This window comes from Bufo bufo, chromosome 10, assembly GCF_905171765.1.
Source record: "Bufo bufo chromosome 10, aBufBuf1.1, whole genome shotgun sequence".
Lineage (NCBI taxonomy): Eukaryota > Metazoa > Chordata > Amphibia > Anura > Bufonidae > Bufo > Bufo bufo.
In genome coordinates, this window is record NC_053398.1 from 141,932,648 (window position 1) to 141,945,468 (window position 12,821).

The window sequence follows — 12,821 nt, forward strand, 5'->3', positions numbered from 1 at the left end:
CCGCAGTGCCCCATAACGATGCTCACTACAGTGCCCCATAACAATGTCCCCCACAGAGACCAATAACAGTGCCCACCGCAGTGCCCCGTAACGATGCTCACTACAGTGCCCCATAACAATGTCCCCCACAGAGACCAATAACAGTGCCAACCACAGTGCCCCGTAACGATGCTCACTACAGTGCCCCATAACAATGTCCCCCACAGAGACCAATAACAGTGCCCACCGCAGTGCCCCGTAACGATGCTCACTACAGTGCCCCATAACAATGTCCCCCACAGAGACCAATAACAGTGCCAACCACAGTGCCCCGTAACGATGCTCACTACAGTGCCCCATAACAATGTCCGCCACAGAGACCAATAACAGTGCTCATCACAGTGCCCCATAACAGTGCCCACCGCAGTGCCCCGTAACGATGCTCACTACAGTGCCCCATAACAATGTCCCCCACAGAGACCAATAACAGTGCTCATCACATTGCCCCATAACAGTGCCCACCGCAGTGCCCCGTAACAGTGCTCACCATAGTGCCCCATAACAATGTCCCCCACAGAGACCAATAACAGTGCTCATCACATTGCCCCATAACAGTGCTCACCGCAGTGCCCCGTAACGATGTCCGCCACAGAGACCAATAACAGTGCTCACCACAGTGCCCTATACCAGTACTCACCACAGTGCCCCATACCAGTGCCATTTCTATGCCACCACAAGTACAAGCCCCACACTGAATCCAATAAAAGTGCCAGCCAACTCAGTGCTTCTATTAAACTATAAAAACAGTAGCTGCACACTCACCTCTATAACATGTCATCTCAGTGCCACCTTAACAGAACTAAATAACCACTGACCCCATAACAGTGCCAGATCATACCCACCGTAACAGTACTGGCCCAATACTGATGTCCATCAGTGTCAGCGCAGTGCTACTGTAACAGTACTAGCTGTACACTCACCCCCCCCATAACGGTGGCAGTTCTGTACCACCACAACAGCACTAAATAAACACTGACCCCCATAACAATGCCATTTCTATGCTACCATAACAGTACTAGCCATATATTGACCCCCCATAACAGTACCATCTTAGTGCCACCATAATACTATTTGATACACAACCATAACAGTGTCAGCTCAATACTACTGTAACAATACTATCCACACACGACCCCCATAACAGTGCCACCTAATGCCACCATAACAGTAGTAGTCACACACTGCCCCCCATAACAGTGCCAGCCTAATGCCACCATAGCAGTAGTAGTCACACACTGCCCCCCATAACAGTGCCACCTAATGCCACCATAGCAGTACTACTCACACATGACCCCCATAGCAGTGCTATCAGCAGTAGCCCCATAATAATGCGAGCGATGGAGGAGCACTACATTTGTCAGATTAGGGCAGAAGTTGTGAATCCCAGGACTGATTAGACATTTTATTGGGGGGGAAGCAGCCATGTTGTTGACTTGTCCTGTGTAATGTCTCCTTGGGGGCTTGTCAGACACAGGCCGCCGTAATGACCTGATTATAAGCACAGCTGCAGGCTGAACCAGCATCTATATGTGACTGAATACTTCCTGTGTAGAGTAAATACGGTAATTGCCTTCTCCTCCCTCAGCCTCCTGCTTGTTGATCCAGTCCTGAGGAGGTTTCTTCTGAGGGAAGGTTCTGGAAGTTTCCCTCCTCTGTTGTTTGCGTCTTCTGGGGCCCAGCCGAGGTCATAGGGGCCACTTATCGCATATATGTCTGGTGTGTGAAGTATTGACCCAGATATTACACAGTGTGTGTATTGGCACACATGAGGCACTTTACCACAATGATTTCTTCTTGTGTATTTATGTTATTTTTGTCAGTACAAAAAATGGCCTCCCTCCATTTATACATTGTGGTAAAGAACTGGGAGTCACGCAGAGAGACACAGAGCGACACGTGAGAGGAAACGGCCTGAAGTTTATGAAGATGGCGCCCGGGATGTACTGCTATTGGCTCAGTTCACAGCATACGGCAGAAGCGCGTCACATCATTCGTGCCTGTAAGGAAACCATTTGTAAAAAAAAAAAATATGGCGCTAGTCACATCTCGTGTTGGAAGGCTGTGTTAGCATTCATAGCGAATTTAGTCAGAAACGGACACAAAGGACCCTGGATGCATTGCGTGTACTTGCAATGTACATAACATGATGTGGCGGTCGCGCGTCGTGGCCAAAGTCGTCGTGTAGCCCTGCCTAAATTATAAAATTCTCTCTTCTTGCAGCTACCTCTAGGGGGAGCTAGCTGCACATGGATTTCTACAGCATGCCTAGAGCTGTAAACATCTGGATGCAGTGTGCTGCCCCTAGTGGCAGCTGTATACAAACACTATGGGCAGTGGCAGATTTGATATTTATGGGGCCGCAAGCAAAGTTATGTCTGGGGCCCTGTATCGCACTGCTAAGCTCCGCCCTGTTGCACTGCTAAGCTCCGCCCTGTGCCAGCCCTACATTTAGCAGTGTGGCCTGCTCTACAGAGGGGAAGGCCTCCTCCACCATGGAGCCCGGGGCCGCTAAAAACTGCAAGGTGGTATGTCCACCTTTTTCAGTCCTTTTTTTTTTTTTTTAAGGCCAACTGCATGTGACCAGCAGGGGGCCCTCTGATCCTTGGCTTCCATGGTTTTGCCACTTCAGCGAATAGCATTTATTATGCAAAGAAAGTTTCCATGGTTACGACCACCCTGCAGTCCAGCAGCATGGTCGTGCTTGTACACTATAGAAAAAAAGCACCAGCCTACGTGAGCTCCCACGGTCCCGGCCACCAGAGAGGCTGCCATTTTTTCTTATTGTGTGCAAGCACGACCACCACTGATGGATTGCAAAAATGCATTATGGATAATAACAATATATTAGTAAGGGCCTTGTATTAACTTTCTCTACATGATAAATGGATGAAGACAGCAGACATAACATTCGTGTGCTGTCCACATTTTTTTGCGGCCCCATGGAAATGAATGGGCTATACATTTGATGCGTAAAAAATGCAAACCGAAAATACGTTTGTGTGCATGAGGCCTAAGTGTGTATACATATGTACATAGCTCTCAGTCACTAATAGTTGATGGGGGGCGGTCTTAAAGGGGTCCTCTCACTTCAGCAAGTGGCATTTATCATGTAGAGAAAGCTAATACAAGCCACTTACTAATGTATTGCGATTGTCCATATTGCCTCCTTTGCTGGCAGGATTAATTTTTCCATCACGTTATACACTGCTTGTTTCCATGATGGATATTAAATAAGCCAGCATCTCATCTGCAGACAGCTGTTTCGGGGTGATTGCCCCTCATCAGTGCAGAGCAGAGAGTACTGGCTTAACTGGGTGAGAGGCCTGTCAGGATTTGGGGGGGGGGACTACCTCTTCTTGGGGAGAGAGAGCGCTGGCTTATTTAATATCCGAGTCATGTCTTAAGGCTTATTTAAAGAGGACCTTTCACCACAATAAAACCTCTAAACTGACCATACAGACGTGTAGAGCGGCGCCCAGGGATTCCCCTGCACTTACTGTTATCCCCGGGCGCCGCTCCGTTCTCCCGTTATAGCCTCCGGTATGTTCATAGTTAGGCTCCACCCAGGGGAACCTGACAGCATCTCTTTCTCCTATGCTGTAGCGCTGGCCAATCACAGCGCTCAGCTCTCAGCCTGAGAGAAAAAAAAACCTATACCGGGAGAACGGAGCGGCGCCCGGGGATAATAGTAAGTGCAGGGGGATCCCTGGGCGCCGCTCTACATGTCTGTATAGTCAGTTTAGAGGTTTTATTCTGGTGAAAGGTCCTCTTTAAAGAGCTGAACATCGACTTATAGGACAGCTGCCTTACATCAGGTGGCATAAGAGGCGGAGCTTATTAAGAGCTCATTTGCATCCGTTTCTTCCCAGAATTCCAGAGGAGCATGTATGGCCTATAAGTCTCCTCACGTCGATTAAGGCACTCTCTCCCCGAGGAGAGACCCCCCCGCCAAATGCTTGATAATAGTCCCCATAACAGGACTGAAACGTCGCAACTCGGGTGAATAAAGAACACAACTTTTTTTCACTTTATGGGCTGCAGCTTTTTCCCCCCATTATTTATATATATATATATATATATATATATATATATATACACTGCTCAAAAAAATAAAGGGAACACAAAAATAACACATCCTAGATCTGAATTAATTAAATATTCTTCTGAAATACTTTGTTCTTTACATAGTTGAATGTGCTGACAACAAAATCACACAAAAATTAAAAATGGAAATCAAATTTTTCAACCCATGGAGGTCTGGATTTGGAGTCACACTCAAAATTAAAGTGGAAAAACACACTACAGGCTGATCCAACTTTGATGTAATGTCCTTAAAACAAGTCAAAATGAGGCTCAGTAGTGTGTGTGGCCTCCACGTGCCTGTATGACCTCCCTACAACGCCTGTGCATGCTCCTGATGAGGTGGCGGACGGTCTCCTGAGGGATCTCCTCCCAGACCTGGACTAAAGCATCTGCCAACTCCTGGACAGTCTGTGGTGCAACGTGACATTGGTGGATAGAGCGAGACATGATGTCCCAGATGTGCTCAATTGGATTTAGGTCTGGGGAACGGGCGGGCCAGTCCATAGCATCAATGCCTTCGTCTTGCAGGAACTGCTGACACACTCCAGCCACATGAGGTCTAGCATTGTCTTGCATTAGGAGGAACCCAGGGCCAACCGCACCAGCATATGGTCTCACAAGGGGTCTGAGGATCTCATCTCGGTACCTAATGGCAGTCAGGCTACCTCTGGCGAGCACATGGAGGGCTGTGCGGCCCTCCAAAGAAATGCCACCCCACACCATTACTGACCCAATGCCAAACCGGTCATGCTGGAGGATGTTGCAGGCAGCAGAACGTTCTCCACAGCGTCTCAAGACTCTGTCACGTCTGTCACATGTGCTCAGTGTGAACCTGCTTTCATCTGTGAAGAGCACAGGGCGCCAGTGGCGAATTTGCCAATCTTGGTGTTCTTTGGCAAATGCCAAACGTCCTGCACGGTGTTGGGCTGTAAGCACAACCCCCACCTGTGGACGTCGGGCCCTCATATCACCCTCATGGAGTCTGTTTCTGACCGTTTGAGCAGACACATGCACATTTGTGGCCTGCTGGAGGTCATTTTGCAGGGCTCTGGCAGTGCTCCTGCTGTTCATCCTTGCACAAAGGCGGAGGTAGCGGTCCTGCTGCTGGGTTGTTGCCCTCCTATGGCCTCCTTCACGTCTCCTGATGTACTGGCCTGTCTCCTGGTAGCGCCTCCATGCTCTGGACACTACGCTGACAGACACAGCAAACCTTCTTGCCACAGTTCGCATTGATGTGCCATCCTGGATAAGCTGCACTACCTGAGCCACTTGTGTGGGTTGTAGACTCCGTCTCATGCTATCACTAGAGTGAAAGCACCGCCAGCATTCAAAAGTGACCAAAACATCAGCCAGGAAGCATAGGAACTGAGAAGTGGTCTGTGGTCACCACCTGCAGAACCACTCCTTTATTGGGGGTGTCTTGCTAATTGCCTATAATTTCCACCTGTTGTCTATCCCATTTGCACAACAGCATGTGAAATTGATTGTCACTCAGTGTTGCTTCCTAAGTGGACAGTTTGATTTCACAGAAGTGTGATTGACTTGGAGTTACATTGTGTTGTTTAAGTGTTCCCTTTATTTTTTTGAGCAGTGTATATATATATATATATATATATATATATGTGTGTGTGTGCGTGTATGTTTATATATATAAAGAAAAAAAGCAGCACACTTAAAAATAACTGGGTGCCATATAGTAATACTGGTGTCTTCTTATGTGTCAGAGGGGGCTGCACAATCCTGACCAAAGACGTCTGCCAAATGGAGAAGAAAAGATATGTGAACAACTCAAATCGGTGGAGACGTCGCCTGTAAGTCACTGGATCTGTCCTTGACTTACAGTACAGTATTAGAATGTATTGGCTCCGATGAGCCGAAGTTATTACTTCGCGAAGTCACGCGAGACTTCTCATAATAACTTCAGAAATTGATTTATACTGTAAAAAAACATTTCCCGGACTCGGTTTTCAGTTCCAAGTGATCCAAATTAATGTATGAAGTTATTGCGCGAAGTCTCGCGAGACTACGCGAAGTAATAACTTCGGCTCTTCGGAGCCAATACATTCTAATACTGCTCCGTACAGTATTAGAACGAAGTTTTATGCAAATCGACTTTGGATGTTTCATCCGAAGTCGATTCGCTCATCCCTAAATATAACATACCTAATGTGCCACCTATAATAAGAATTAGCAACGCAAATGATGTCATACATCTTATTCACATTTTATTTAATTTCATAAAGGCCTCCCATATTGGTGAGAAAAATCGATTTATATTTTTCTTCCTCTAGCCAGAATTCGTCTTCGTTCAGACATGGCGAGCCCGCTGTGGAAAGCAATACATGTCACCCCATTCACATGTAGCGGAGCCTGAGGGCACTAGAGGAAAGTACGGTAGGTTATTTTTATTTCTAATAGTCCAACAAAGTATGAAACCAATACAATGATAAGTACACTTTTTTTTCTACATTTAAAGAGAATCTGTCATTTCGTCCATAACCGGGCCACGAAATCGTGGTGGCGGTTCAGGCGTTGTGGTTCTTAGCGTCGGACTTTGGTCTTCTTTCCACAGGTCTGTTTTAAATCCGAAACCTACCAATGACAGTGAAGAATCACAATAACTAATACATATACAGTAATTGCATACGGGCTCATTGAAGTCATTTGTACCAGTTGGGGACATGGGCTGAATTTCTGGGACCCTGATACGAAAGCTTCTTGTCGGACCGGCTAACAGGTGATAGCGGCATTCTCTTCTAGGTGATTGCACTATATGAGCTCTGGATAAAAATCTAGTTCTTGGTTTTATCTCTATCTGTATGAACACGTTCATACAGAATTTGTAAATTCCTGCATTGCTTTTTGGCTGGTTTCACAAGCAGAGATTTTGTTTTGCGTTTTTTTTTTTTGAGGAGGCCAGATACGTTGATGCCTATAGTGATCTATAAAAGGTACTACATGCAAAGCGTTTTTGGTTTGTGCTGTTTTGTGGCTGTTTTTTTTGGTCAGTGGTGGTTTTTTTTTCCAAACTCTGAGTTCTGGGTATGTTAATGTTTTTTTTTTGCTTTTGGGTTCATGCACACGAAAATGTGACTCTCATGCCTGTATTGCAACCCCAGCAGTGTGTCCTCCGTATCACGGATGTGGACCCATTCACTTGGATGGATCTGCCAGATACAGAGCGGTGCGGAGCGGAGGCACGGAGCGGAAAAACTATGGAGCGTTAATGTGGGATTTCGGTCCATGCCTCCACACTACTGCAAAAACAAAACAAAACATGTTCTATCTTTGGCCGTATCTTGCGGATCAAGTGACTGGGTCCACATTCGCAAACAGCGGACACATGGCTGATGCTATTTGCGGTCCACAGCACGGATATAAGGCGCACATGATCGTATTGGTGTTTTTTTTTTTGTACCACTAAAAGACACCATAGAAACCGCTCAGTGTTTTCCATACCACGTGTGTTTTTTTATGGCATTTTTTCTAAGCAACTGTGTGAATCAGCTTCAACGTGCTGCATTCTTTAGGTGGCAACAAATGCCACCTAAAGAATGAAAATGCCAGTAGCAGAAAAATAATGTTTGTACGTCCTGCTTTCATATCTCCCATACACTTTCAGCAAAAATCTGGAGATGGCGTTCTTAGCTCAAAAAACGCAATTTTGCAGCGAGTCCCTTCCCTCTGCCTAACCCCACAGATCCCGTGGTCACTATTGACAGCGGCATATGAAAGGATAAATGACAAGGTTCGGCTCCATCGCCGATCCCAGTCATTGCAGCCAGGTGCCAGGTCTTTTATACATCCGGCATCCACCATGTATGCGTAGATACAAGTGACGGCATGCAGTAGACACTGTACCAGTATACAGCGTGCAGTAGACACTGTACCAGTATACAGTATACAGCGTGCAGTAGACACGTTACCAGTATACAGTAGACAGTGTGCAGTAGACACTGTACCAGTATACAGTAGACAGCGTGCAGTAGACACTGTACCAGTATACAGTAGACAGCGTGCAGTAGACACTGTACCAGTATACAGTAGACAGCGTTGCTGGTAAACATTGAAGAGGACCCCGCTCTTTCACTAACGCGCAGCCCCTTCAAACAGCTGATCAACGGAGGTGCCAAGAATCAGACCTTCACTAATCTGATATTGATGACCTATCCTGAGGATAGGTCATCCATATCACAAAACCAGAATATCCCTTTAAATATACAAAATGCTTAGGCCCCGTTTTGGACACAATGACACAATTTCCGGTACGGTCACAAGGTATGGAAAGACTGTATTTGGATCACAATTCAGTACTCACCAGAATTTATTAAAATGTCAGGATTTCCTGTTTTTAACTGTGAAAAAAGAAGCATGGTTAGTTTTATTCCTTATAATTATAGTCAGGGCCGATAAAGGCGATAAAGCCTCAGTGGGCCCACTTGTGGCATTTTGCACAACAGACACGGCAATGAAGCTGCATGTATTATAGATGTTGCCAAATACAATAGACAGAACACGCTATAGAGCGGATATATGTGAATCAATCATTATATGTGAATCAATCCTTATTGCAAGGGGGGGGGGGGGGTGGCAGGTGCGGGCCGCACCGGGTGACACCAGTCTGATGGGGAGAGTCACCCGCCGGACCCAGTGGTGGATTATAATAGGGGCGTTCGGGTCGGTAGCCCCAGGCCCGGCATCCCTGGGGGGCCCAACGCCGTCCCGAACGCCCACATACTGCGGTGGGGCACAGGAGCGAATAGTTCCCTGCCCCGCCGCCAATCACCGCCATAGGCTTCAGGCCTAGTAGGTCTGAGGCCTATGAGGTAGTGAAATCCCGGCGAAGGGCGTGCGTGATGAGGTCATCGCGTGCCTGTGACGGGAGGGACGCAGGACAATGAAGAATGCGCGCCTGCCTCACCATGCCGGACACAGGTAAGTATTAGCTTTTAATATTTTTTTTTTCTGTGTGTGCCAACTTTGGGGGCGGGGGGCAGAGGAGGACATGGGGCAGTGTGGTAGCAATTCAGTTCGGGGGGGGGGGGCAGATTATTAAATGGGGGCAAATAACTTCATGTGGGGCAGTGTGGGGGCAGATTATTACTTGGGGGCATATTACTTCATAGGGGGCAGTGTGGGGGCAAATTACTTCATGGGGGCAGTGTGGGAGCAAATTACTTTAGGGGGTGCGGTGTGGGGGCACATTACTTCATGGGGGTGCAGTGTGGGGGCAAATTACTTCATGGGGCAGTGTGGGGGCAAATTATTTAATGGGAGTGCAGTGTGGGGGCAAATTACTATATGGAACAGTGTGGGGGAAATTATTATATGGGGCAGTGTGGGGGAAATTATTATATGGAGCAGTGTGGGGGAAATTATTATATGGAGCAGTGTGGGGGAAATTACTATATGGGGCAGTGTGGGGGGAATTACTATATGGGGCAGTGTGGGGGGAATTACTATATGGGGCAGTGTGGGGGAAATTATTATATGGGGCAGTGTGGGGGGGAATTACTATATGGGGCAGTGTGGGGGAAATTATTATATGGAGCAGTGTGGGGGGAATTACTATATGGGGCAGTGTGGGGGGAATTACTATATGGGGCAGTGTGAGGGAAATTACTATATGGGGCAGTATGGGGGAAATTACTATATGGGGCAGTATGGGGGAAATTACTATATGGGGCAGTGTGAGGGAAATTACTATATGGGGCAGTGTGGGGAAAATTATTATATGGGGCAGTGTGGGGAAAATTACTATTAGGGGACATTATTTTTGGGGACACTGTACAGGCATTATTACCTGGAGCACACTATAGGGTGTTATTATTACTAGGGGCACTCTAGAGGGCATTATAACTGCTGTAGACAGGGACCTTTGGGATAATTTATCAAACTGATGTAAAGTAGAACTGGTTAAGTAGCCCATAGCAACCAATCAGATTCCACCTTTCATTTTTGACAGCTTCTTTGGAAAATGAAAGGTGGAATCTGATTGGTTGCTATGGGCAACTGAGCCAGTTCTACTTTACACCAGTTTGATAAATGACCCCAATTATGAGAAACATGTCTGTGTAACAAACTCTGCAGAGACGAGATGCGGCTGAAAGAATTTGTCATGGCGGTCTGGGTCAAACGGAGGAGAAGAGGAAAGAGAAGGTCTACATGACAGGAGATGTCACTGGAAGTAAGAGGTATGTGGTGCTGTATTCTCCTATATGTAGAGCGGGCTAAGATTTTAATTTGTAGATGTCACCTGCAGTCCTATGTAACAGCCCAGTTAACAGTGCTAACTTTCTGTGTGCAGATAATGTAGATGTTCCCTGCAGTCCTATGTAACACCCCACATAACACAAAAACTTCACTGTGTTATGTGGGGTGTTACATAGAACTGCAGGTAACATCTATGACATCTGTACTCAGAGTTATGAGAAGGTGGGGGTCTGACTCCTGGCACCCCCGCCAATCAGCTGTTTGAGGAGACCGCAATGTTCCAGTAAGCACCGCAGCCTCTTTGCTCCTTACCAAGCACAGCGCTGTTCATTTGATAGCACTGCGCTTGGTACTGCCAATTTAACAGTCTTAGCATTAAAACTGGCAGGCAAACTCCACTCTGCTATATCTCTTTCTCTCTGACTCTGCTGTACTGACAGGCAGTTGCGTGCCCAGGGTGTTTGGCACCCGGGGCGGGTCCTTTCTTTCAATACATAAAAAAAAATTGTACCCCCTCACAGTAGTATTGCCCTCATTGTACAACCTTCACAGTAGTTTTGTACAGATGTGTTCCCCCTCACAGTAGTTATGCCCACATTGTGCCCTCTCACAGTAGTTATGCCCTCTGTGCCCCCTTTACAGTAATAATCCCCATTGTGCGCCCTTCACAGTAATAATCCCCATTGTGCCCCCTTTATAGTAATAATCCCCCACTGTGTCCCCTCAATACTAATAATCCCCATTTGTGCCCCCTTCATAGTAATAATGCCCATTGTGCCCCCTTCATAGTAATAATGTCCACTGTGCTAGTAATGCCCTCTATGTAGGGGGCACAGAAGAAATACCCATTGTGCCCCCTTCACAGTAATAATGCCTACTGTGCCCCCTTCACAGTAATAATTCCCTCTGTGCCCCTTTCACAGTAATAATGCCCTCTGGCTCTGTGCCCCCTCCATAGTAAAAATGCCCATTGTGCCCCCTTCACATTAGTAATTCCCTCTGTGCCCCCTCCATAGTAGTAATGCCCTCTGTGCCCCCTCCATAGTAATAAAGTCCTCTGTGCCCCCTCCCCCCAATAGTAATAAAGTCCTCTGTGCCCCCTCTATATTAAAAAAACAAAAACACAGTAACTACTCACCTTGTCCCGTTCCTGAAGCTCACATACCTCTCTTCCCTGCAGGCACAGATCACTCTGCAGCACAATGTGGGCGGAGCTTACACAGATTTCTGGGTCGCAGGCTCCGCCCACACAGGCCGGCAGAGCTTAAGGTGCTCTGGCTGGCATGGGCACGTCCAGCAGAGACCTGCCCCTGCACACCCTTCCCCTAGCTGGGGGTAAACTAGACTGGAACTAACTCGGTGTTCTGTAGATTGTATTATTTTACCTTATAACATGGTTATAAGGGAAAATAGCATTCTGAATACAGAATGCTAAGTAAAATAGCGCTGGAGGGGTTAAAAAAATAAATAAACCTTAATCCACTTGTTCGCGCAGCCGGCATATCTTCTGTCTTTAACTGTGAGCAATAGGACCTTTGATGATGTCACTGCGTTCATCACATGATCCATCACCATGGTGATGGATCATGTGATGAGCGTAGTGACGTCAAAGGTCCTATTAAGGTGAGGTGAGTTTAAAAAAAAAAATCTTTTTTTTTTAACCCCTCCAGCCCTATTTTACTTAGCATTCTGTATTCAGAATGCTATTATTTTCCCTTATAACCATGTTATAAGGGGAAATAATAAAGATCGGGTCCCCATCCCGATCGTCACCTAGCAACCGTGCGTGAAAAGCGCACCGCATCTGCTTGCGATTTTCACGCAACCCCATTCACTTCTATGGGGCCGTCGTTGCGTGAAAAACGCAGAATATAGAACATGCTGCGATTTTCACGCAACGCACAAGTGATGCGTGAAAACCAACACACATCTACACAGCCCCATAGAAATGAATGGGTCCGGATTTAGTGCAGGTGCAATGCGTTCAACTCACGCATTGCATCCGCGCGGAATACTCACCCGTGTGAAAGGGGCCTTACAATTGTAGTATTTTATGGGTGGTCAGGATTTATGAAATGTATGTACAGGGAGTGCAGAATTATTAGGCAAGTTGTATTTTTGAGGATTAATTTTATTATTGAACAACAACCATGTTCTCAATGAACCCAAAAAACTCATTAATATCAAAGCTGAATATTTTTGGAAGTAGTTTTTAGTTTGTTTTTAGTTTTAGCTATTTTAGGGGGATATCTGTGTGTGCAGGTGACTATTACTGTGCATAATTATTATGCAACTTAACAAAAAACAAATATATACCCATTTCAATTATTTATTTTTACCAGTGAAACCAATATAACATCTCAACATTCACAAATATACATTTCTGACATTCAAAAACAAAACAAAAACAAATCAGTGACCAATATAGCCACCTTTCTTTGCAAGGACACTCAAAAGCCTGCCATCCATGGATTCTGTCAGTGTTT

The 12,821-nt window shown here is 46.2% G+C and overlaps 1 protein-coding gene across 1 annotated transcript in view; it reads right to left on the minus strand.

Moving 5' to 3' along the window:
• Window positions 1-6,548: 6,548 nt before the first annotated feature.
• The window catches only part of LOC120980840 (IST1 homolog), a 31,257-nt gene continuing 24,984 nt past the window's right edge, over window positions 6,549-12,821 (minus strand). The window contains exons 8-9 of the mRNA XM_040410166.1: window positions 8,441-8,477; window positions 6,549-6,714 (exon numbers count right to left, since the gene is read on the minus strand). Coding sequence (XP_040266100.1) covers window positions 6,593-6,714; window positions 8,441-8,477 — 159 coding nt within the window. The 3' untranslated portion in view covers window positions 6,549-6,592. The remainder of the gene's footprint in view (window positions 6,715-8,440; window positions 8,478-12,821) is intronic.